This window comes from Mauremys reevesii, linkage group 7 (assembly GCF_016161935.1).
Source record: "Mauremys reevesii isolate NIE-2019 linkage group 7, ASM1616193v1, whole genome shotgun sequence".
Classification (NCBI taxonomy): domain Eukaryota; kingdom Metazoa; phylum Chordata; order Testudines; family Geoemydidae; genus Mauremys; species Mauremys reevesii.
The window spans coordinates 98704644-98731794 of NC_052629.1; the positions used below are offsets into that span (position 1 = coordinate 98704644).

A 27151-nucleotide genomic window follows, 5' to 3' on the forward strand; every position below is an offset into this window, starting at 1 on the left:
ATGTGTTTGTGAGGTTGGTAAAACATGTAAAACTTCCTGATATTCCATTGGAACACCAAAAAGCATATCTGTCTGTCTGTCTGTGTAATGCTCATTTAGCCCCAATTACCCTGGTACCTAAGCACTTCTCCCATGTATTTATGTTATCAAAAATGGGTTCATAAAGCTTCCTTTTCAAAATTCCTGTTATACTTGTTGTCTGCATGGTTCTAAAGCATCAGGAGGGACAACATCTGGTTAACACCCACCTTCCCTTAGATGCTCCAGGTAACAGCAGTAAAAGTTGGGATCCTGCACTCTTTTGTCAGTAAAAAGTCTCACTGAAATTAATTGATGTTTTCTTTGAGTAAGAACTGGAGGATCAGGCCCCAAAGTTGTGATTGTGTTAGCTAATACTGCTGCTGCTGACATCCATGTCTCTTCATCTTTAATGCCACTCTGATCTCTCACATTGCCATTCTCTTCCTCCTTTCCACAACCAAAAACAAAAAAAGAAAAAAAAATTAACTGAATTTCATATCCAAACTTGAATTAGTCGGCAAAGAGCCTGCATCCTCTGGTCTGGCTGACACCTGTTAAGTATAGGACCAGACATAGGTGAGTAAAGGTAGTTTTAAGCTTACTTTACTCCCCACTGATCCTTGGGCTGGATGGGGACTATTCCCTAGCATGAGTTAGAACAGTTTAATGCGTGCTTTAATTTATGCCTGGCCCTGGCTGCCCATGATCCTAAGCAATTGCTATGGGAGCCAGGAATCACGGTTGCATAGGGATGACCTGACCACTCCCTCTTTCCCTTGGGAGTATCCCTTGCACAGAGGGCTAAACCAGCTTTGAGGCTGCATTGTGCTACCAGAGCAGCACAAAACAGTCATAGTCAGGGCCAAGTTCTGTCCAAAGGTTTTTATTAATGGCACTAGCAGTGGAAAGAACTTCTCAGCTTTTTTGAGGGCTTGAATTTGTCCCATTTTGTCATCCGATCAGTGTGTTTGAGTTGACGGGAGCTTCTAAAGTGCAGCATCTAAAGTACAGCTGTAACACACTCTCTTTGGTCTGCTCTAGGATAGGACCAAATAGTTCTAACCAAAATAAGTGTTTTAGAAGTATATACTGGCTGGACACCAGTGTTGCTCCTCAGTAAGATATATCTAAGTTGACTCATTTCTCATCAGTTGTTGTTATTTGTACTATATAGTACAATGTGCTCTAACTTTGCAGAACTTCTGTACCCAAACTGAAATCAATTAATCTGAATTGAACTTTTAAACAAAACTCAATTATTGGTTTGTTTAGTAATCCTTATATTCAGTATGAGACTAGAAGAGGCTAGTGGTTTCTCTTTAGAGTTAAGATATGCAAATAAATAAGCTCCACTGGGGGTTTAGTATAGGATAAAGACAGAGAACATAGAAAAATGGACCAGAAGCTGGACATAAATGTTGAGATCATGCACTATATCATAGTCTGATTTTTTTAAGCTATATTTATATGGAACAGCAAACACAGATTATGGCTTTGTATTTTATATGGCTTCAGCATCTGGTCTCTTGCTATAATTCACGTATTTTCATAGCCATAACCTCTAGTTTCTTATTTGATGATGCAGACCTTTCTGAGGCTGAAATGGAAAAATCTTGCCAAGTTTACTGAGAGTTATTTTGAAGAATAATCCCTTTAGTTGTTGACAGTAAGAAAAGACCTCAGGCAAAAATGCAGCATGCATATTAAATGAGTGAAGATATTAATGTCCAAAGTTTTTCGTGGCCAGGTCTCTACACAAAGAGGTGCTTTGACAGAATCACTCCACAATTGCAAACTGGAAAAGCCACAAGACATAATCCACCTAAGTTTTACTTTGCATGCATAATAAAGAGCTTTATTGTAGTTGAAATTGAAGCATGTGTTGACAACCTGCCTGCTATATCAAGCAGATATCTATCTTGGTATGCATCCTTCTTTGGTAACTAGCACCTTATATTGGGATGTAAATTCCATGGTATACACGTAGGTTTAAAGCTATAACTGAATTGCACCAACGAGGCAGATGTACGAGGCAGTTGATTTTAGAATATTGAGATTTGGCTTCACTCAGTGGTTTTCAATTAGTTTCAAGGGCATGCTGTAGAAAGCAAAGTTGTAGCAGGAGTTTGTTAGTTATTTCAGAGATATTAATATGATGCAGAATTGGAAATGTTTCAATTATTTTATCACATTTCATTTGTCACTGCTCAAGCACACCAAGATGAGGATGGATGCTCTGCATCTCTGATGGAGAAAGAAGGCGTTAGAGCTCTTTGGTAGCTTCATGGAAGGGCTGGAAATCATAAGGAGAAATGCAGCTGACTACTGACTAGCAGCCAATGTATTACTGGTGTATTGCCTGGAATTTTCCTCTTGTTACCTCAACCTAATGCCACCATTCCTGAGTGCTCTTTTAAAGAGAATTGCTTCCCTACACCATCATGTTGGGGTTTGTGGTGCTGCATAAATCATGTTCCATGGAGGGATCCTTGTGCATCTGTTTAGTAGTGTAACAATCTTGACTTCCTGAAGAATTCAAAAGTCAACAAAAAGAATCTCTGAAGCATACCTACATCGGGGCAAGTATGCATGTGTTTAATGGCCCACTAAGGCCACAGCTCAAATGTAGATTTCGGAGATGGAGAATTTGTTTTAAACCAAATATGGGAACTATAAAAGTTTCTTACTGACTGACCATTTAATCTGAAAAGCAAAAGCAAAGAAATTTTCTGAGAAGAACAGGTTGGGGTCTGCTCTTGCTGATATTCTTCATGTTGCCACTTCAGGTATCTTAAAATTTACTGTCTTCAAATCTTTTACTCCTGATACTCCATCACATTTTCAGCTTATATATTATACAGGGCCTGATCTGGCAATAATTCATATTCATATGAGTAATTCCACTGAAATCAATGGGACTAGTATGAGTAAGGAAAGTTAGTGTGAGTAAAGGTCCCATAAAGCATATCCTAGATTTTCAAGGAAGGATATTCATTCTGAATGAATGTCTCCGTTGATAGATCTCCTGTGTATTGACTGTGTGGTTCAGTGGTTGAGTCTTGGATGTCAACACCAAATATGTGACATGACTAATTGTTGTTTACATTCTAGTCACTGGACACCAGTTAGCAGAGCCAACAAGCTCTCCTTTCCCAGAGACTGCTAGACCCAGTTTAAGGAGATGTAACATTTGTACACATCCTTTTTTGTGTGTGCCAAATCCTGCAATCCCTAGTATGGCGGTGGAGGAGCACTGCCTCCTATACAGTGTACAATTTGGATGGTATTCAGTCACTGAAGCACAGATTAATTCATTAAACACATAAGATAAATATTAATATTGAATATCTGCTGCATTCGCGGAGCCTGTTCCATCCTGCACAATGAATGAAGCAAGGTCTTGTAAAAGAAAAAAGTGATAATGGAAGCAAATGCTGTACACACACAAGAGGGCAGAGTTAAGGTTGTGTGTGAAACTTTATCTTTGGCATTTTTTGACTTTCAGCGCTTAACCATGCAACAGTAATCTTCTTTTAGTGTAGGTTTTGGGATGGAATATTTAATCTATTTGGGAACAACTCTGCAGGTAAGTTTGATAAATATGTTAGACCTGTATATTGCAAAAGGTGAAAATTCTATCTAAGACTCCTAATGAGTCTAGCATTGTTTAGTGGTTAAAGCTGGGAATGGTGAAACTTTGATTTTGTTCTTTACTCTGCTGTGTGATTTTTTTTTAAATCACTTAATTGCTCAGGATCGGTTTCTCCATATTTAAAATGGGACTGGTGATACTCACATTTGTAAAATACTTTGAGGTACTGGAAAGAAAGATGGTTTAAATATTCAAAGTATTGCTATTTTAATTAAGGACTTCAAATTATACCATTAATGTAGATTTAAAATGTCATAATATGTTTAAAACTTATAATTTGCTAATCATTTATATTATATGAGACTTAAGAATAAATAATTGGTAAGCATCAATAAATACATTTTTGATGATGCACTGGTATTTATTTAACATTCAAGTATCTTGTTAAATCAAAAAGATTATATAAATACAGTGGGTTTTGTTGAAAAATTAATTGCGTTTTAGAGATATTATCAATTCCAACGATAAATGAGGAATAAAACTGGAACTGGTAATACCTCTAAAACCATAATGAACTTTTAAAGTGTATATGTTGCTATATTGATAAAGAAGAGAAGAATCTGCTGGCTGGGTGTTCATTTTAAGGGCATTTCATCTCTGGAATGCATTTCTCCCCTGGGTCTGCCACAGACCGGATTTGTTAACCTTACAGATATGCTGCATAGCACTTTCCCCGCAAAGATGTGGGGATGAAAGATGGATGTAGTTCTTCACAGATGTGGGATAATAAAATGTGGGGGGCAGCAGAACTGGATTTAAATGATTTAATGTCTTATTTTTTTAAATAATGTTATTTTTAAGCTTTGTATAATATGGTCCTGGAGTTTGGGATGGCAGTCTTTTATCTGTTGTTTATACATTTAAATAAATAAAGTATATTTCTAAAGTAATTATTAATTACCTTATTGAGGGGTATTATGTAACAGGCAGATAAGTATTCATTACTGTACAAAATTGTTACCCTGAATAAATACATTTAAAATAATCAATTGGGACAGCATCATCTGTAAAACCATCATTCAAGGGAATTCTGTCTGTCGGTCTTGGATATATAGTTATGTCATGAACTATTAAGTCAATATTAGTGATTGTCAGGCATTTATTAGAAAAAGTATTAATATTTGGTAGATGCCCAATCAGAATGTCTTCCATGATCTGACATACAGCTTGTTTCCATAAAAGTTATTAGTTTGCATGAGGTATATGTGCCAGTTCTGTGAGTCATCTGCCTATTTTACTGTGACATTTCAAAGCTCAATTATCTATAGTATAATTTTTTTTGGTAGCTGGCTATGTTGCCCATCTGTGAAATCATCACTTTATTGAGTCCTAAAAATAGGAATTAAACTGTTTTAAGCAAATTTTGAACCTACTTGAATGCCAGTTTGAAATTTAGTCATGTAGACAAGTATTTTTATATGTTTTGCATTCTCTCAGTATAGATTCTCTAAATTTAAGGTGATGTAGTCCTGCTCACACCACTTGCCAATCATCTAAGTAGCATAGTGAAAATATTTGGAAATTCTAGCTTGGGGCCTGATTCAATGCCCATTGAAGCCAGTGGAAGGATTCGCAGTGACTTACGTTGATTTGGGCCCCAAGTGAGTAGCACTGACACATGAATATAACATAACCAGCAGTAAGAGGTTGTGGAGGAAAAAGGAATAAGGTTAGAACTAGTTATTTACTAGTAATGAAGGGATCACTGGAGCAAAATGAGAAGAAAGCTAAAGACAGTGGGTAAGAGGGGAATAGAGGGCCTGAAAAAGAGAAAGGAGTCTAGTAGGATATGGGAATCTTGGAGATAAAGAGAGAGTAAAATCTTTGCCCCATTGAAAGTCAGTGGTAGAACTCCCTTTGACTTCAATGGGACCATGGTGTCACCCAAAGATTTAAGAACATGTTAGCAGAAACAGATATAGAGAGCCTTGAAAGCAGATAGAGGAAGCAACATATGTACGTAGAGGAATCCCTGAAAGAAGATAGAGTGTATTGCTGAGTGATTGAATCCTGGGAGATCCATCCAGCCAATTTTATTATGTATTTTCATGTCACAAGATGCCAAATAATCTAATTAGTCAGGAAACCATAGTTTGTTACACTCTTAGTAATTTGCTGTGAATAAAATCATGTTTTACATTTTAGGTTAAACAACAGACTTTTTGATGTGTCCAAAAGTATGTTATGTTCTCCACACCTACCTACGAAGATGATTAAAAATTAATCTAGTCTCAAAAATACAATTATGATAAAAATGTAATATATGTTTGCAATCATCCATACTGCTTTAACGTCTGATCCTCTCCCAGCAACCACACACCACACACAACAGAAACACTAACCCAGGAACCTATCCTTGAAACAAAGCCCGATGCCAACTCTGTCCACATATTTATTCAAATGACACCATCATAGGACCTAATCACATCAGCCACACCCTCAGGGGCTTGTTCACCTACCAATGTGATATATGCCATCATGTGCCAGCAGTGCCCCTCTGCCATTGGCCAAACCGGACAGTCTCTATGCAAAAGAATAAATGGACACAAATCTGACATCAGGCATCATAACATTAAAAAAACAGTAGGAGAACACTTCAACCTCTCTGGTCACTCAGTAACAGACTTAAAGGTGACAATTTTGCAACAGAAAAGCTTCAAAAACAGACTCCAATGAGAAACTGCAGAGCTTGAATTAATATGCAAACTAGATACCATTAACTTGGGTTTGAATAGAGACTGGGAGTGGCTGGGTCATTACACATACTGAATCTATTTTCCCATGTTAAGTATCCTCACACCTTCTTGTCAACTGTCTAAAATGGGCCATCTTGATTATCACTAAAATGTTTTTTTCTCCTGCTGATAATACCGCATCTTAATTAATTAGCCTCTTACAGTTGGTATGGCTACTTCCACCTTTTCATGTTCTCTGTATGTATATATATCTTCTTACAATATGTTCCATTCTATGCATCTGATGAAGTGGGCTGTAGCCCACGAAAGCTTATGCTCAAATAAATTTGTTAGTCTCTAAGGGCTAGTCTACACTTACCAGCCGGGTCGATGCGGTGAGTTCGACTTCTCGGAGTTCGAACTATCGCGTCTAATCTGGACGCGATAGTTGGAACTCCGGAAGTGCCGGGGTCGACTTCGGTACTCCACCACTGCAAAAGGCGGTGGCGGAGTCGACCTTGGAGCCGCGGACTTCGATTCCGCGGCGTCTGGACGGGTGAGTAGTTCGAACTAGGGTACTTCGAATTCAGCTACGCTATTCACGTAGCTGAACTTGCGTACCCTAGTTCGACCCCCGCTCTTAGTGTAGACCTGCCCTAAGGTGCCACAAGTAGTCCTGTTCTTTCTACCAGTGAAGTAACTAGCAAAACAGCCATTAAATCCAATGGGAGCAGAATTTAGTCAGTGGTGATGAAGCTTGATACAAAATTGATAGGTAGGTTTACTGCTCATTATCTATAAGAAAAACCTAAATAAAAACAACATAGCCCAAAATAACATGAGAAACAGTTAAAGCACCATTTATGTTAACAATATTGCTTTACGTTATGGATGATACATATACTGAGTTTCTTATTTGTTGCCAGTAAATATGCTTTTTAGGTAGATCATTGGTTTCGATGGGCAAATGTCCCTGCCCTAGAAAGCAAATAAAAATGTCAGTGTGTTTGGCTTTGATACTGTTCTTCCTCGTTTATTGGAATAAGAACTCAGTCTTGCATATGTTGTTCATTCAGATGCCCCAGAAACCTCAGTGGAAGTTTTGGGTGCACAATTAATGTAAAATCAGACCATCTGTAACAAAGGCATCCATGTTATCCAACAGTCTGTATATTCATTCTTTTTGAGGCTGGCAACCACTTCCATTATTGAAATGTTCCTATTTCCATATACCAAACCCTCAAAATGAGAGAATTATTCCAAGATACTCATGACAGATCCTTAGCTGGTGCAATTTAGCATGGCACTCTTCACTTCAATTAAAAAAATGAAAAATATATATTTTCTTGTAACCTTATTTGAAAATTACCAGGCTATAGAATCTAAGTTTTGTATGACACTGGAATTTTGCATGTTTTTTGCCAAATGGTAAATAAGGAAAAGAAAAACAGGATTATGTTTGATCCCATATTGATTCACTGTGTTTAACCAAATTAGCAAAAGGCCATCTATGTTGGCAAGGGAAGTCTGCTTTTTTGTATAATGTATTAGATAGTTCTAGTGGAGAACAAATCAAAAATTTATTTATTTATGGAAGATTTCTTACATATTGCACACTGAGTCTATGATTTAAGTATGGTAAAAGCAATGCCAGAGCACAAAGCTGAAAGATCTATAAATTTTTATAGTGTGGCAAATTTATGCATTTTAAAACCCATTTAAATATATTCGGGATCTATTTTTAGAGTTTACTTACATGGATTTCAAAAATATGCCGTTTTCATAGCTGTCTTTATAAACTATATTCATAAAGACAAGTGTTACTTTAGGTTCTTTAAAGAGTCATCATTAGTTGTACTGACATCAGAAAGTTATCTACTGATATGACATAAGCACTACAGATTTTGGCTATGCTTAAGCTTCAGTTGTTTCATTTTAGAAAAAATGTTGAAACAACTGCTCCCTATTGCTAATGGCAGCACCACCTTCAGACTAGGACAGTGGTCCCCAACCTTTTTCATCTGGCAGGTGCCAGACGATGAGCCACGGAGGACTGTGGTGGCGGATAAGCATCCGCTGAAATTCCGCCGACAAGCGGCAACGTCAATAGGCGTCGCCGCCAAAATGCCACCGACAAGTAGCATCACCCAGAGGCGTCACCGCCGAAATACCACCGAAAATCGGCAGCATTTTGGTGGCAACATCTCTGGATGACATAGCTTGTCAGCGGCATTTCGGCGGATGCTCGTCCACCAGCCAGTACGTGGGCGCACTTAGATGCCCTGGTGGGTGCCCTGGCACCCACGGGCACCATGTTGGGGACCCCTGGTCTAGGAAAATAGAAATAGGTCTTCAGAAAGCAACAAGCAAAATATGTAGCTGAAATTCTATAAAATGTTAGAATGAAATATGTGACATATACCACTGTCATATACCAGAGTGCCATTAACTTCAGCTGGCCTACTGCATGGGGAAGAATTATTTGATTTTGGAGGACTAGCTGCATTTTTTTTAACTCCATGTAGGATACAAAATTACATTAGGCATACATAGCTCCCAGACACATTTCAATTGGATGTGTTATTTGTCTGTTCTTTCTGCTGTAAATTGTTGTGTAGTGTTGCTGTGCACTGGTAAACAAATGCTGGATATTACTGCAGAGATGGTCCAAGTTTTGGTGAAGTGATGTAGATGATTATATCATCCTCTTGTGCACAATTGTGCAGAAAGGGGAAAATAAGTAAGTATTTCGGATACTGTAAAACACTAGATACTGCTCCCACTGGAACAGATTTGTGTGCCTTCCAACTAACCAAATCCTGAGAAGGAAGGCAATCTAATCAACTCAACAGATCCCTGCTTGTTGCATGAATAGCTTGAATCTCCATGCTATCTATGTCATGCTTCCTCCATGGCTGCATGACTCTCTTACTAATGTTGTGCAATAAGGCCAAGGAGGGGAAGGGGGAACAGATACCTGGGTGAGGAGTTATTTTTGAAACTCAGTTCTAATTCTGAAAGGCACTTTTGCAGCAAATTCCATGGTGTACAGGGGGATGATTCTGAGTATACTGGTTGCCTGCCCTTCACTCCTTCAGAATATAAAGGGAAGTGCATTGGCTCAGCAGTACAAAGAGCAATATTTAGTATTGCCGACATGAAGACACTGAAATTTAATTTGTTTTTCTCATTTGTAGGCTGTTTTCATTCACAATCTCATCATTTACTACTTTAGCCAATAAACATTCTAAAACATCAATTTAATGCTGCACATTTCATCCATGAGTCAGTAAATAATGTTAAAATGATATAATAAAAATAAAGCAATGTTAGTGAAATAATTAAAGACACTATAGTCTACTAAAAAGGCAGGAAAATAACTCTTTAGCAGAATTCATGACTTCATCCAGTAATTATCATATGTCAACCAATCCAATATATGAGCATATTTCATCTATGATACAAATAAGAGAAATACAAATATTATTTCTTCTCAGAATAAACTGTATCAATGACATTAAATATCTCAAAATTGACTAAAATGTTTCATTTTTGACTGTGTAGACTACATTTCTTGAATAACATAAAGAGAATGGCAACAACACTTTTGTTGTTATTAAGAAGTTTTTGGTAAAATTGACATTTTGATTTTCATACTGGATTGGACATTTTGGTCTAGTGGCTGGGGCCAAATCACCTTGATCAGTCCCACTGAAGTCAGGGAGACTATTTACCTAAGGTTTGGGCAGTTTGTGAAAAGAACAGTTGTATATTAGAGGCAAGGGTGGATTATGTCAGGATCCATTGTGCCAGGACCTGAGATAGAGAGGCCCAAGGACCTGAAACATTTGATTTCAAGGATCCAAGTGGGGGTCCTCTGCTAGTGAGTACTGGGGTCCATCATGAGGCCCAAGCAAGTGGAGGTAGCATTGGCAGGGCACAAAAGCCAGGAATTTAATGAACAGTTGTGAAGTGGAAGGGTAAATGTCGCCTTGGTTTATTGGAGGCCCTTTGTTTGGGTTGGATCCAGGCCCGTTTAAGTGGTTTAGAAGCATAAGGCCCATTTTCAAAGGTAATAGGCACTTAAGGCTATATTTGCAAAGATATTTAGGCACTAGTGGTATTTACAAAAGTACCTACACAGGTTAAGTACTTAACACTTGGCCCCACCAGTGCCAAGTAGAGCTGGACAATTATCTCCTGTGCCTTACATCCTACACTCCTGTTAATACACCCCAGAATGATATCAACCTTTTTCACAACTGCACCACACTGGTGACTCTCATTCAATTTGTGATCCACTATAACCCCTAAAACTTTTTCAGCAATACTACAGCCTAGCCAGTTATTCCCCATTGTAGTTGCGCATTATAGTTGTATTGTAGTTACACATTGGATTTTTCCTTTCTAAGTGTAGTACTCTGCACTTGTCTTTATTGAATTTCATCTTGTTGATTTCAGACCAATTCTCCAATTTGTCAAGGTCATTTTGAATTCTAACCTGTTCTCTAAAGTGCTTGCAACCCCTCCCAGTGTGGTGTCATCCTCAAATCTTATACGTGTAATCTCCACTCATTTATCTAAGTCATGAATTAAAATATTGAATAGTTCTGTAGCCAGTGCTGATTGACTCCACTAGCTACATCCTCCCAGTCTGACAGCAAACCACTGATGTCTGGTCTTTGAGTATGGTCTGGGCCATTCATAAGTGGTTGAGAGGTGAAAGACACGGGAGATAGCAATGGAGAAGGGAAAGAGATTGGAAATGGATATAGAAATAAAGATGGAGAATGGATGTGGAGATGGCAAAAGGGCTAAAGTACTGTACAATAAGCATGGCAGATGGAAATGGGGGATAAATATAGGGATGGTGAAGAAGAGAAGATGCTGTGGATATAGATATGATTGTGAATAGGGAACGAGAGAGTTCCAGTAATGGATATGTGTGGCTGGTGCTAAAACAGTAGAACCATATTGGTTGCTAGGGAAAGGAAAGGGGATGAGTGTCTGCTTCTCTGGCTGGGGCAGAGCATGGGTATGATAAAGAGATGGGGAGAGGAGAGAGGATGACTAACAGAAGCTAGGCAGGGACAGAGAGAGAAGTGGATGAGGGTGAAAGGTTGATTTGCATAGCCCGTGGCTGGGGCAAGTCATGGGTATGGGTCGTAGGATGTGGGGATGAGTGTGGGAGGCAGGGCCTGGGTGGGGCTGAGGGGCTGAATGTATGGGGCAGGACATGGGTATGGCTAGACGGTGGAGTGTGAGGGGGGCAGGGCCAGGTTAAGGCTGGGGTGTGTGTGAATGTATGGGGCCGGGCTTGGATTTAGCTGAGGGAGTGAGTGTGTGGGGCAAGATGGGAGTTTGGCTGGGGGTGCGAATGTGTGGGGCAGGGCCCGGGTTTAGCTGAGGGAGTGAGTGTGTGGGGCAGGTCTGGGGTATGGCTGGGGATGTGAACGTGTGGGGTAGGGCCCGGGGTTTAGTTTAGGGAGGGAGTGTGTGGGGTAGGGCCAGGGCATGGCTGGGGATGTGAATGTGTGGGGCAGGGCCCGGGTTTAGGTGAGGGAGTGTGTGTGGGGGGCAGGTCTGAGGTATGGTTGGAGGGGTGAAGGGAAGGTCTCGGGTATGTGAGGTAAGTGAGAGGCTGTGGCTGGTAAATAGCAGGGACAGGAGGGGCCGCAGTAAGGGACCCCCCCCCCCCACCGAGCCGGGCGTGGAAGGGTTAACCAGGCCGCCGCGGTTCTATTTGCGGAGGCCGTAGCTCTAGGCTGATTAGAGCGCGGCTCAGCCTCCCCCCGCCCCCCCTCCCAGCCCCCGGGGCGGCGGCAGCGAAGGAGTTAACCCGGCGGCGGCGGGGGAGCGCAGCAGCGGGGCCGAGCCGCAGCCGCCGCCGGGTTGCTAGGGATGGAGAGATCCCGTGTCACCCGGATGTGAGTGTCATGTTGGCCCCAACTCTAAGGGATTTGGCAGCACCGGCAGCAGCAGCGGAGAAGCAGCAGCAGGAGGAGGAGGAGGAGGAGCCCCTCGCCTCTCATTAGTCGCTACCATGGGGGTCGGATAGTGGGGAGCGCAGGGGGCAGCACACACCTGGCGTGGGGGTGGGGTGGGAGCGTCTCTGCTTTTCTTCCGTTTACACCCTGGAGAAAGTGGGAATAATGCACCACCAGCAGCAGCAGGAGCGGCACCCAGGAGGTAAGAGCCCGGTGCACCCAGCAAGGGCAGCAGCGTGCCCGAGGGAGGGGGCGGGGGATTACCGAGGGATGTGGGAGACAGGGATGGGGGGTTAGGGGAGGGGGCGGTGTAGGGCACGGGGAAGGTTAGGGCGACAGGGGCTTTGGGCTGGAGAAGGGATGCGAGCGGGGGATTAAGGATGGGAATAGGGCTAAAGCTAGATATAGACGGAAGGGGACAGCGGGGGTTTAGGAGGGGCCTGGGGATAAAAGACAAGGAAGAGGGGTAGGGATGCTGCCCTCGGCGTGTGGCCAGCATGGGAGCGGGTTTAATGAATGTGTCTTTTGCCCTGAGGCCATTACTCTCCGCTGGCTGGGCTGCGAGCGAGAGGAGTGTGTCTGTCTCGCTCTCCGCGTGCGGGCAAACCTGGCTGGGGGCCGGGGGGCTGTTTGGGCTGCGTGGGCAGGGGCAGGTGAGGGCTCCCGATGCGCGGCTCTCAGCCCGCTTCCCCCTGGCGCCGCTGCCGGGAGCGCACGGAGAGAGACGACACATGGGGCTCGTGTGTGTTAATCTCCTTTGCGAACGGGCTCCGGCGCTGCTGCTGCTCCCCCCCGCCCCCGGGCTGGGTTTAAATGATTCACCCCTCCTGAAATTAAGACTAAGTTTGGGCTCGTGGCCGTGCTGGAGGGCAGGAGCTGCCCCGGGGACCCCTGGCGCTCGGGCTTTGTTTCATTTTCAAAGCTCGATTGAAAGGCAGATGGATGGTGGCTGGTTTGTGTCGAGTCCCGTTGCATGGCATCCCAGAAAGGGAGGCGGAAGGCGGGGGGGGGGGCGCGTTGGAAAACGAAAGAATTATTTGGAAAATGAGTCAGGTGAAACTGTTAGTGTCAAACTGTAACCCGAGGCAGGCACTCTCTCTCTCTCTCTCTCTCTCGTGTAACCTAGCAATGGACCCAGCTGTTGATGTGCCGAGTGCGGTCTGATGGCCACCTCCTCGCTCTCTCTCCCCGTCTCTTGTGTCACATCTCGGTGGGAGATCCACTGGTGCAGCAGGAAATATTGTAGGCTAGATCCAGGACTAGTGACCTCTTCCCAGCTGCCAGCCTAGGGAGCCATTTTAATATTACCCCTTCTCCTCCCCCACGCCCCATCATCTCTCTCTCTCTCACACACACACGTAGCAGCACGAAGTTGGGCAAGGAGAGAAGCAGCAGCAGCTGAGGCCCGGTTCTATCCGCATCTCCATCGTACCCACACGCGCACAGGGCAGGCTTTTTAGTGCCTCGCTGAGGTTGCGTGGGTGGGTGGGTAGGGGGTGGTGTTGATTTTGCAAATGGAACTTTTCTCTGTTTTATGTCAGGTGAACGATCAGGGGATAATATTTCCATCTCCTGCCCTGGCAGATCTGCTTGAGTGTTATTCTCTCCCCTAATTTCCAGCACATATCCCGTGCCAGCCTTCCATCTTTTTTCCCCACAGACATCTTCAAGTTTTGAGTTTACTGGGGGGGAGGGGATATGGCCTTCTGACAGGTGCCATTGGTACTAGACTCTGCTGCTTCAGCTGGGAAGCTTGCAAAACAAAGATCCTTGCTCTGTAGGGCTGTTTTGCCGTCTTTGTTGACCACCTAGAGGAGATTATTTCAATGGTTTATTATTTTGAATTTGTAGTTTATTTTCCTTTCAAAAGGTTTTGGAGGGTTTTCAATATGTCAGTTTACAATGTGGAGGATACTGATGTTTTTGGAAGTGTTTATCAGCAAAGGCTATTGAATTTTAATTGGAGGGAAGTGTCCATATAGTTTCCTTTTTTAAGACTGCAAAAAGGTGAAGGATTTAACTTCTTGACAAGAATATTTCTAATTTGATAAATGATTCAGAATACTCTGAACTATTAGAATTTGTTTAGACCAAAATGAGGGGGGTGGGGAAATAGTGAATAGTGTGCTGTTTTAGCAAAGTCAGTCACACACACACAAAAGATAGGATTTGTTAGATATAAATATGATGATGTGCAAGCTGTCATCCAATTTGGAAAACTCCAGTACAATGCTTCAAGTGGAGGAGTCAAGATGAACAGTGTTTCATTGTCAGCACATATCTTGACAGTCCTATTTAGCTGACATTTATAATACCGATTCCTGTATCTTTCTTATGGTGGAAGGAGCCTACTATATATATACATATATATAATGTGTGTGTAAAAAGGAAACATCGGGAATTATTTAAATAGCTCCATACTTTTAATCTAGAATACTATGTTTATATTTGAATGTAAAAAAACTAAAACTAAATGACTTTTTTTTCTTCTGCAGAGGCAAACTATGCAAGTAGTACCAGAATTCCTCTCCCTGGTGACGGACCAACTATTCAGTCAAACAGTTCAGCGCCATCCAAGCAAACTGTTCTATCTTGGCAAGCTGCAATTGATGCTGCTAGACAAGCCAAGGCTGCCCAAACTATGAGCACCACCACAGCCCAACCTGTAGGATCTCTGTCCCAAAGAAAACGCCAGCAATATGCCAAGAGCAAAAAACAGGGTAATACATCTAACAGTCGGCCACCCCGTGCCCTTTTCTGTTTATCCCTCAATAACCCAATACGAAGAGCCTGCATTAGTCTAGTAGAATGGAAGTATCCTTTTGATGCCATTTTGTTTTTACCATCTGTTCTTTCAATATTCCAAATGTGTCAGAGAGATTGTCTAGGACAGCACAAAAAAGCAATGAGGCCTTGGAACAGGAGCAGAACAGTATTTAAATTCTTTTGTTGTAAAGTTACATGGTATTGGATTTGAGATTACATTTAGTATTTTATTTGTAATAAATAGCAGTCTCACAGTCTTTGCATTTTTAAAAGTATGAAATTAATTTTCATATACATATGTGTGTAGGTAAAAAAAGTAATTGGTTTAAACAATGTATTGTAATATTTTAGGTTTTCTTTTACAGTTAAGAAATTATATATTAAAATAATAGTGTTCCTGGCAGTGGAAGCATTTTTAACTGTTGGGGAGATAACACATGTTGATGCAAATATATGTACATGTGTAACCCATTGATGTTAATGGTAGTTACATACATAGATCCCTGCTCATCAAAATGAGACTATATCCCTTAATCTGTCATCATTACATGGAATTTCATTTCCCTAATTAAAGTAAATATATGAAACATAAATGTACAGAGAGAAGCAAGGTCGCAGCTTTGGTATGTTTTCCAGCTATTTTGCCCCAGGAAAAAACACTCTCAAATCATTTTGTCCCTAGAGAATATTCTGGACATGCCCTTGTAAAAGGTAGTTATATGGTTACATATTTTTTTTTTTAAATTAAATAAATTTCTTATTCACTTTGCCCCAGGCTGACTGATGCATCTGGTGATCCAGATAGTCCCTTCCTTCCTCACCTGCCACGTGGAATTTTTACTCCTCTGTTGAAGCCGAGATAACATCTCCTATCCCCCCACCCCTCCACTCACTTTTGTCTACTTCACATCCCTCCATCAAATCCCCAGATTGCAACCGTTATATTCTGATGAAGGGAGACTTGATGGGCCAAAACCTGTCAATGCTTCTTTCTAATTGGCAGATAAATAATTGCTTGAGTAATATGTAGTATTTCCTCTCCACAGGCTATTGCCCTATAGCTCTCCCAAGCCTGTTTGCCCAAGGAGCAAGAAGTGAAGCCTAGATCTTCTGCATGGCAATTTGCTACATTGCTGCTAGGCCCAGTGAGCCAGATGCAGAAGTCCTTTCAAACTAATGCTTACCTACTGGAGAAGTAGGGAGACATTAGGAGCCAAGCTGCAGATTCACTCTGAGCACATACAAGTAGTCTGCAGTACATGATTCATCTGAACTTTTAAGACATATCGACAGCCAAAACACATATTTGGATATGTTCCCGATATAGTCATAGATGAGAGAGCAGAATTGCTAGCATATATTCACAATGGCTTATATGTTTTGTTTTGGTTGTTTTTTCTTGGTTCAATGGTGGTAGGTTGGGGCTGGGATTTTAAAACTTCTTTTGAAGAGTTGAGAGTATGTATTTTGCATAAATCTCAAGTAACGTTTTGAAACCTAATATCATTTTGGCAGGAGTCCTGGGGAGGGGATGTAAAATTTTGGCCTGTCATCCTAGATAATTTCCCTTTAATAGCAAATGACTATGCTAGCAAGTAGATTGTTAAATACCAAAATAAATGTGTTACTTCAAACAGACCCTCCAGCTGAGAGCTGTTAATATAAAACATTTGGCAATGGCCAGTGCTACTCTCTTTTATAAAGATGTTCTTTTGAGTTATTTTTTAAACATAATTTAATTACAAGTTAGATTTAGTGGGCCAAATTCTGCTCTCATTTACACTGGTATAAAGTGAGAGAAACTCCAATGAGTTGGTCTCTCTCAGGCTGAGTAGAATAACTGAGAGCAGAATTTGGACCCAGTAGCACTACATCATAAAACAAAGTTGTAACTTACTAAAATACAAATTGATATATTCACATTATCTAAATCTGCATTTTCCTGCTAGCTGAAATGAATGTATGTTACTTTGTATGTTGAGATCTACTGTACATAAAAGAACAACCATTGACCTTAATGGGAGTTGCAAACATAAAGTCTGTTGTTCAGGGTGGATGAATTTTCTCCTGTGAAGAAAGCCAGCAAAATAGGGCTTATGTGGTTTTAAAGTATGCCTAGTCCTTGTGCTGGCTCTCTGCATAGCATTGAATTTCATCTGCTGAGATTATGCCTCTAAGGTAATTAAGACCATTTTCAATATACTGCCCGTGATGCACATACAAAATTCCCATAGATAGAAATCAGTGATAGTTGTGCATTTCGTTGAGGATAGTATATGTCTCTAAATAAATACAAGTGAAATAGCTTGCTTCTCTACCCAAATTCTGTGCACAGGCAGGGTAAATGAGCAGTGTGTGGGTGAACTTCAAAAGTTTTTTTATTTCTTGGGGAAGAGGAATCGTGTTCCCAGTGGGACTGGGATTGGCTACCTGTTGTTGCTATTTCAGCTCTTGGACTAGGATAGTGGCTGCAATTCCTGCATATCCTCTACATGGAAGTTTATAGCCACTGGGTCTATGTATTTGCAGAGCAAGTGACCATGTCCCTATTCCATCCTGGCTCTGCTTATTTAAACCCTTATCTCCAAGCCCTGACTGAGGCAGACCTGATACAGAGACAGGTGCAGAACCTTCCTGCATACTCATGCCACAGCTTTCAGCCCTCACACTGCAAAACTGCTGAAGTTCTGCTTCACTGGGACCTTCCTTGTCCCCTACTACAATTTTCACCCTGTGTGGTTTATTCTCCCCTTGATGCATGTAATTTCCATTAAGGTTAATGGGAGGTGCGTGTGCATAGATTTGCAAGTATACCATATAATCCAATGGCCAACTTATTGATTTAATATTGTGTGATTAGATTTACATCTCAGAATTTAATATAAAATACTGTGTGGCAGAATGAATGTAGCTATGCTCCTTGTCATAGAAGAAAAGAGGGCATTTCAATGTCATTGTGATCAAAAACAAAAGGGTATGGTGATATAATTGATGCTGAGGAAGAATTGGTTGTCAAAGTCATCACTCAAAAGATTGTAATGAAAAAATCACACTTATTTTAAAATAAAATGTGAGTACAAGATGTAGAAATCAAAAGCAGAACGAGACTGAAGTTATGTATATATTCAGAATCCATGTATTCCTTAACAAGATTTTTCAGACCATTTGACATATTTATACTACTGGCTATTTTTGCCAATTGTGTGGCCTTAGCTGTTTACATCCCATTCCCAGAAGATGATTCTAATTCAACTAATCATAACTTGGTAAGTATTCTTGGATTTCCTTTCTAGATTTATGTTGGTTTATTATATACTTTGACAATTAACTGCTGATATTAGGGAGCAGTTGTCAGTATGGATAATAGCTTTAGTTAGAAAAAATGGCATTTAGTGATACTCTGAAACAAAATGTCTTTGAAATATTTCACTGCTTTGGTTGTCAATTTCAATATGCGTTCTGTAGTATCTGCTGTAAAAAGAGAATTGACGAAAATTATAAAATCGTGGGACAATATATGTTGACGATAGTGTTACATATAAACGAATGTGATTTAATTTGTTTGTTACTGTTGTTTAGATTAAAATTACTTTGCTGTTTTTTTGCTCTTTAGCTTTCTGAAATCAGTCCTCTTGAAGTCATACTGTGCTTCCTGCTATATTAGTTTCAAGTGTTTTCAGATTTTAATGCTAAATTCTTAGCCATATTTTAGGGTTTATATTAGTTGAGGATTTTTCTTTATAATAGACTAGTCCAAGACAAGAATTTATACAATGATCGTTGTTGTATAGTTATTATATAATTAGAACACTGCCCTAATGGAGAAAGATGAAATGTTGTAAGGAGGAAGTGTTGTTTTAATGAAGACATTCTAAAGGAACGTTTATGTTCTTTAAAGCTGAGTTTAAAAAAAAAAAGAGACTGCTGTTGCTATAACAGAGATTTCTAACTTGGGTTGCAATGTGAAAAGTGTATCATGTACAGCAGAGTATATCTAGGATTAAAAATAATTTACTACAGTTGTGTTTTATTGTTTATCACAAATCTATATTAATTTTTAAATTACAATGTAATTGCATGAATATATTTTATAATAGTATTTGTAATACATATTGTATCCAGTATTAATATTGGATTGCATTGGGCTAATTCCATTGTTTACATTGAATAATGCCTTTAACATTTATGATACATTTGAGAAGCTGGAAGAGTTCAGGTCCTGACTGTATGGTCTTTGCACACTCCAAATCCTCATGGGAGATTTGGGTGTGTAAAAAAAACAAACAAACCAAAACCCCCAAACAATAGCCACAACACAGAATTGGACCCAAACTAGTAAACAGATAATGTGGGATTATTTTTGTGTGGAAAATCTGGGTTAATGCATAGCCTTACATGAATGAAGACATTTGTTCAGGTTATAATTTGTAATCTTGTTTATTTTACTGTAGATGATCATTCTTATACATTGATTCATTTTGTGCATTTTTGTTTACCAAGGGTACAAGATTAAACAAATATAGACAATAAAAACACTGGCAAAAGGCAGACTAATTCAGGTCAATGTAAAGAACAATTTATGCAGCTGAATATCTGAGCCAATCAACAATCTGTTTTTTCTCTGAGAAATTCAGGGCAGAAATCTCCATAGCTGTCAATCCATCAGAAGGTCTCTGTTAATAACTACTTTCATAGAGCATCACATGAAAAGGGTAAAATATTTGTGTGTCAGAGGCTAATAATTTTATAGTTTGGTGGGTTTTTAAGCAATAGCTTTTACAAAAGCTGAACTCAGATCTTTCTGACCTAATTTTATAATGTGTTAACATTTAGGATTTAAGTGTGTGCTTATTTCTTTCTTGCTTTCCAGATTTTTTAACTCATATAGCCATATTGTTTTAAGCGGAAATAAATTATAGTCTTTAATACAGAGATTCATATTCATTTTTTAGAATTTTAGAGAGGCTTTTTTTGGACTCCTTTAATATACATCAACAAATTCTACATCTTGATCACTCTCCTATTCACATTCTGCTCTGTGTTATATTTGTGTAAATTCTGAGTAACTCTAGAGCAGAATTTAATCTAGTGTTTTTATTTTGACAGCATTTTTTTGATACCGGGTCAGAGTAAGTCAGATAAAAGGGAAGGCACATATTTTATCTGTATTATGATCAAATAAAATAAATAGATTGGAATCAAAGTGGATTGGCTGTTTCCATGGTGGTAGCTGTACATCTTGAAATGGACTGACATGTCTTTTTCTGTGGAATCCTGCATCTATTGACTCTTCTGCCCAGTACAGCCCGATTTCTCCTCTAAATGTGGGTGGAGGCAAAGTACAGGAGCTGCACGCAGATATCTTTCTGGAAATCCTCTAGGCTCACACTAGAACCTATCATGAAGGGTGGCTACTACCTGTCAGGCCCTTGCTGACCCTGGGACCCTGAACTCATTGATGTGAGATAGAGGGAGTTCTGTGGTATTATGGAAGAAGTAGAGCTTATGTTATAGAACTGTTATTGCCCCCTTCTTCAACTATGTCTGAGTTCCACCAGCTTCTGTTCCTCTGTGCTCATGTTAGTCTGATATTCCAATAGAAACTGTTTGGTCAGTGGCTGTCCTAATATCTCATATGCTTTCAGATTATCTATAAACTTTAATTTATAAATGCAGTTAAAAATGAAATAAACACATACACACATCACTAAAAATCGTAGTCATTTAAAACATAAGAAAATTGTAAAGGCAGAAATTTTATAACTCTAAATTTGTATAACATTTTAAAATAGAGAACTGGGTTGTCAGTTGGTGTAAATCAGTGTTGCTCCATTGAGTAAAATGAATTGACACCAGCTCAGAATTTGGGCCATAACTGTTATATTTGCAGTGTTTATATACATAAAAATGTAAGCATATCAAACATATGCTTATGGTTATGAAGTTGATAACCTAGCTAGGGAGCACTGGTTGAGGAGGGGGGAAACAGAGGTGGGGCAGTGGTTAATGGCGAACTGGAAAAGGAGTCTATCCCAGATGAGCAGTAGGACATTGGGACGCTCTCCCATCCTGCACATCTTAGGAAGTACGCAGGAGAGGTGTTTTTCTCCTGCAAACTTTGGGAAATCTGCAGCAGAGCCTTCTATCCACTTTAGACATGCAGAATAGACGTTCTGTAATAGAAGAGCTCCCTTCCTGTGGCTTTCCAAGACCCAGTTGTGTGGTCCAGGAGACAAATTCTGAGAGTAAATCCTTGCTTATAGCTCAGTCAGTGAAGTATTAGATCACACAACTGGCTGAGCTATTGGTGAGTCCTTTTGATGAAGAATGCTTTTTCAGTTCTCTATTGCTGACTTAACTTGCAAAAATATATTGCGCAACTCATTCTCCATTGAAAACAGTCAACAAAATCAATTATACATCACAATATTCATTATAAAATACATTTTATGACAAATTAATTTGATTACAAATATACGAAAGGCATCACAGGGCAAATAGAAATGGATATGACTAACAGTATTAATGGCTCAAATATATGTACATTAATAAACTTTAAAAATAGCTCATGTCTTAGATTTTGGAAGTGAGTCAAGTGAGTCAATTTTCAACTCTCAAACTTCAGGAAGTTATTTTCTAGGGGTTTTGCACTATTTTTATTGTAACAATGCAGTAATTTAAGAAAAAAATAATATGGATAAGGCCTAAGGATGAGAGGGTTGTTCATTATCTGTGCACATTCAGTTACTTGTGTCTGCTGAGACAGCCATCAAATGTGTCAGTGGTGGTGGTTATGGTTTTTGTGATATGGCCACCTGTCTACTATGAAATAAATTGTAAAGAACTAACACATTGAGTAAATCAAAAGGAAGAAGGGAAGGTTGTTGTGTAGTGTTAGAGGCTCTAAGCCCAACACACTCCCCTTCTTGATGTTGGGAATGGATAGCTCAGGTTCTTTCTTCTTACACTGTGGGGGAGTCCAATCTTATGCATCTCCTTGGTTGATAGATGTCTAGTAAACATAAATTCCCTGTCCATGGCTGCTGTGATGAGTTCAGTGTGCGCCTCCGTGTGTATTGCTCTCTTTATCCTCTCTTTTTCTTGTCTCCTGAGTGGGAAAGAGGAGGCTTTTGCCCTCTCTTCTCTTTCCCTAGCTATAGGGACTGGGAAGGCAGTATGACCATGTTCTTCCACTAGGGTTCTCTTGATGGTACTTCCTCTCCCTTTAGATATTGATACTTCACTGCCTACTAGGCCTGGAGGACATAGAATAAAGAAGGGAGCAATGTGTTTCAGGCAAAGCAGGCAGTGGAGAATTGAATTGTCAGGTAAGGCTGTGCTTGGCTGCTCACCAATCTGACAATCTTGCATTGAGCAGGTACATGCATGTTTGAGCCTTTTTGAAATTTTTTCCTTCCTCTGACTGAGCCGCTTTGATGTATGCCAGTGGGGGAAGTCTCCTCTACCTGAATGGAGCAATGTGCTCATGCTTGTCTGAACTGCCTGAAATGTATTGCAGACCATTCTTACAATGACAAATGATATTCTTGAAAACTAGTTATTGAACCAAATCATGAAGTCTTTGTTATGTTTTTAAATAATCCTCACTCAATGAAAACTCCCACTGACTGAGCAGAAACTGAAAACCTAACATTCAGTTTGGGCTCAGTTCTTCCAGTTGATACAAGAAATCCCTATTGACTTCTGTGGGAATCATTACTATCCTGTAGCAGGAACACTGGGCCGGTACATTCTGGGGTGGACTTTTTGAGCATAAGCTCACTACTCCATTCAGACTTTAAAGTGATTTCTTTCTCCTTCCCTCTGGTATTTAAGGTGCTTTGAGTCTTCCAAGTACCTGAATCAGCTCTTCGTTTAGCACTGTCTCCTGTCAGTGGCTGCTATGAGGCACTATTTCTGGCCAGATGGATTTCCTCCCTGTATCTTCCTTTTGTTTCTTTCTTTTCTCTTCTCTTTTCAGTTTTGCTGCCATTCTGTGTTATGTTATTTCCCTTCATGTCTCTTTCTTTGTGCTTACCACCCCAGTTCTTCTCTTCTTGATATGTTATCTCTGCCCTATCACTTTCCTCTATTTTTCCTCTTCTTCCCCTTTGTTTGCCGTCTCCTCCTGTCTTCTTTGCTCTACCTCATCCCTTCCCACTCAGTTTCTCTTCTTTTCTTTCTTCCTTCACACTACCCCACTGCATCATCTCCTTTTTTCCCTTCCTGTTTACCCCTGTTTTGTCTTCTCTCCCCATCTTGTGTTCCCCCTGTGGTATGGGAACTTTCCTTATCTTGCTTGGGCAGTGCTTCTCTCTGAGTATTGTGCTCTGCTTCTCACTCTGAAATGTGCTGACAGGCTGGTGTAAATAAGTCTGCCTTTTTCCCACTGTGCAGGGATTCCTATGAGGCTCTTCTTGTTGTTCTTTCCTAGGAATAAGTTAGGAATAATAAACATGAACCTGTACTGAACTAGTCAATACCATGTACAAGGAATCTGGACTTTGCTTATGCTGGGCTGGATGGCCCCTCCTGTGTTTAAACCCCACACATTGTTTCATTGGTGGGATTGATGTCTCCAGGGAATAGGCTGTGAGGCCCAATCAAGAATCTCAAGGATTGTTAGGACTTCACATGGACTATAGCAGATCACCAAGTGCTAGAGCCATCTGCACAGAGGCCCTCGTATGTGTTCATTAACTCTGTGTCCCTGGCAGCTCTGGCCACAGCTGCCTCTGGGGATCCTCTTAAAAGGAGGGGGTTCTACAGGAAAGATAATGCCTCCCCAGCCTGTGTTGCTTTTTTGGGAGAATCCCCATTAGGACTGAAGAAAGGACAGCATACATCCCCTGTCTTGCAGTGTCTTGGCACAGCCAGTCATACCCCCAGCCTGCCCATCTCTGCCACCCTAACAGGGTTGGAGGAGCCAGAGTGGATGACACTGCCAAGGAAATGGCTCAGTCACCTTCCTATTGTTTGTGTGAGAGAAAGGAGGTCCCTTCCTTGGGCAGATCTAGGAGGCACAGTCAGTTCCCCATAGGCAAGCCCATTCCAGTAGTGTGATGTTGGAATGTCAACTACACAGTACATTCCATGGCATTTTTTTGGAATGCAGAAGACCAGTGATGAGCTGCCAAAATCTTAACAACCGGTTCCCTGTAAAAAGTTCTGATTTAAGGGATGTTCCACAGTATGTATTTTTGTACGTTTCTCCGTAAGAAATGGCAATGCATTGAGTCATTGGGAATCATACTTAACAATAAAAAAAAACATTTTTACATGTTTCTTACAATATTAATCATGTGTTCCTGGGGAAAATAAGTCCTAATGAGCCAAACCATGACGATTTGTGGGGTCAGAAGACTGGATCAGGGGCTTATCAGGGATTGGTGAAGAACAGTTCAGTGATTGATACACAGGAGAAAAATAATCTTCTTCCCCCCCAATAATTGCGAGGTAGCTGTTGATGATTTTCTTACACCCGCCAAAACGTTGGAGAGTTGCTGAGCTCCTGCCACTTGGCCTGTCAGCTCTGAGCAGGAGGAGCTCAGCCCCAGAGACATCCTCATGGGGCTGGGGGCCCTTGCAGCCAGGGCCCAGGGCCTGGGGCAAATTGCCCCACTTGCCACCCCTAGGAGGCCCTGGAGCTCGCAGCCTCCCTCCCCCCCCCGTTACTTTGCCGGCAGCTGCTCAAAGCAGCAAGACTCGGGAGCTGAACTGCCCAGCTGCCGGCGGGTTGGCATGCTGCGGCTCTGCGGGGGTGGAAGCGGGGGAGGGGCTGGGGGAGCCTCGGCCTCCCCAGCTGGGACTCCTCAGAGCTCAGGTGGGGGACAGGACGGTCCCTGCGGGCCGGATCTGGCCCGCAGACCGGAGTTGTTTGCCTGCCCGCCCGCTCGCCCGCCCCTTAACAGCCGGTTCTACACCGGCGTCTAATTTTAACAACCGGTTCTTGCGAACCGGTGGGAACTGGCTCCAACTCACCACTGCAGAAGACTACACTTTGTAGACCTAACTGAACTTGTGACCAAGAGGTGTCGGTCCTTGATCCCAGTAGTAATCTAACAAGTCATTCAATCCCCAGGCCGCATGATATATCCACAATGAACTTCTAATAAAAGTCTGAAACTAATCAGTATATACCATTATTAATTTTTAAAGCATTCCTATAAAAAAAGCCTCTGAAGATGCATTTGTTTAATGGCTAATTTTTTCTGTTTTTTTTTTTTTTTAAGAATTGAACACCACAGGATTCTTTGTTGCTTTCACATATTTATTGTCTTTGCTATACCTGTCCTTTTGGTTCATAGGTCTCTGTGTTCAACCCCACCCTCATCTGCCTGTGCTCCAGGTCATATACATTTTTTATCTTTTTGTTTCAATATGTCCCACATTCACATTCTCAGTTCAAGCACACTCTTTAGAGTTAGTGCAATCTATAGCATAAAAGCCAGACAACTAATCAGTATGCAGGAAAGACAAGGATTGATTGGATTCTACTGGAAATAATATCAGCTACTTAGCAAACAGATAAACATGTCAGAGAAATTAAAACTTTATTTATTGTATCTAATCCTTCAGTAAGTTTTTAGCCAAAGTGTAAAATACAGGTAGTGTAGTTGTTGACTAATGTTATTTTTAATAAAGAAAAATCTCAATATGTTTAATTTGAAAAAGCATTCAAAATATAAGATATAATTGTACCTGATATGCCATCTTCATATCAATGACAGTTAAAGAAAGTGAAAATGTATTTACAGCTTACTCTATGAGTACACAGAAGGGTTTGAGAGAAAGTCAGTAGTTTAGTTTTGAAAACCAGCTGAAGAATCCTTACAGCTTTGCAAAATGTCTTTTTTTCCTTTAAAAACAAGCTTAACATCAAGTAGGCTTTGAAATCTCTCCTTGTTACTTTTTTTGTGTGTGGTTGAGATATTTTTGATAAGTTTTTTGTTGCAGTTATCTTTTCAGTGCATTGATTACTCTGTCATCTTTTCTGACATAAGCAAAACTTGCAATAGCTGTTTGACTGACAGAGCAACCTGACTTCCTTTTCTAAAAGCAATGGTAAAAATGCCATTTGATAGTTATAAACAGGGACAATATGCATTAGTAAGTAACCTTTTGCAAAGCTGTAAGGACTCCTCAGTAGGAGGCATTTCTGCAAGGGAACTATTTTAAAAAGAAGTTGATGTGCATGTAGTTTAATGTGCATGCATTATGTAAAATATATATAACCCAAGATTATCAAATCATTTTACAGAACATATGCAAACAATGTAATTTGTCAATTTACCAGCCAATGTTAATGCAGGTAAACGTGACATAAACACTAGTTCATATAGCTTTACTCCCTGAGAAAACAGTGATTTCAATTGCTGCATAAATAAAACGTTCTTAAACTATGGTTCTGAAGCATTTTCCGACCTCAGAGGTTTTTGTAAACTGGAGAATTCTATCACATTCCCATTTGCCTATGTCATGTTAAGACTGGATTGCAATTTATTCAGTATGGGGCTACTCTGTAAAACCTCTCCAAAACTTGAGTTGGTGCCGAACGTGGCTATCTATTTGTTAAAGAATGTTTCTTGCAAGGAGCACATTACACTCAAGTTCAGTGATCAGCACTAGATTGAAATATTTTCCAGGTGAGAGTGCCGTGTTTATTAAAACCTTGTATAGTTGGTATATGGTGTGGGATTTTCATAAGCATTCAGTATCGGTCTAACTCTGCTCCCACTGAATTCAGTGGATGTTTTTCCAATGACTTCCAGGAAAGCAGAGTTAAGCGAGTGATGAGTTTTTCTGCAAATCCTACCCCATGTTACCTCAGAAATTCATTATGTGATAATGAGGTAGATGAGGTTGTGTAATTTATTTATTTAATGTCACATAGTGTCCATATCAACAGTGCTTAGGTCCTGTGCATTTATTATTAAAAATATAAAAATAGTTAGCTCAGAACACACAAGCAGTTCTACCCTTCACCTAACCTAAGGCAAGCTAGCCAAAAACAAATTTAAAAAAATCAGAATAGAAACAAAAACACAGTG

At 40.5% G+C, this 27151-nt stretch overlaps 1 protein-coding gene across 3 annotated transcripts in view; it reads left to right on the top strand.

Moving 5' to 3' along the window:
- CACNA1D (calcium voltage-gated channel subunit alpha1 D) overlaps positions 1-27151 on the top strand; it is a 351709-nt gene that overhangs the window by 21434 nt on the left and 303124 nt on the right. For 2 of the 3 annotated variants that reach the window (XM_039546606.1, XM_039546605.1), the window contains exons 2-3: positions 14831-15149; positions 18262-18367. In XM_039546606.1, coding sequence (XP_039402540.1) covers positions 14977-15149; positions 18262-18367 — 279 coding nt within the window. In that variant the 5' untranslated portion in view covers positions 14831-14976. Of the gene's footprint in view, positions 1-12439; positions 12538-14830; positions 15150-18261; positions 18368-27151 lie in introns of those variants that run through there. The other variant, XM_039546604.1, reaches the window with a different exon arrangement.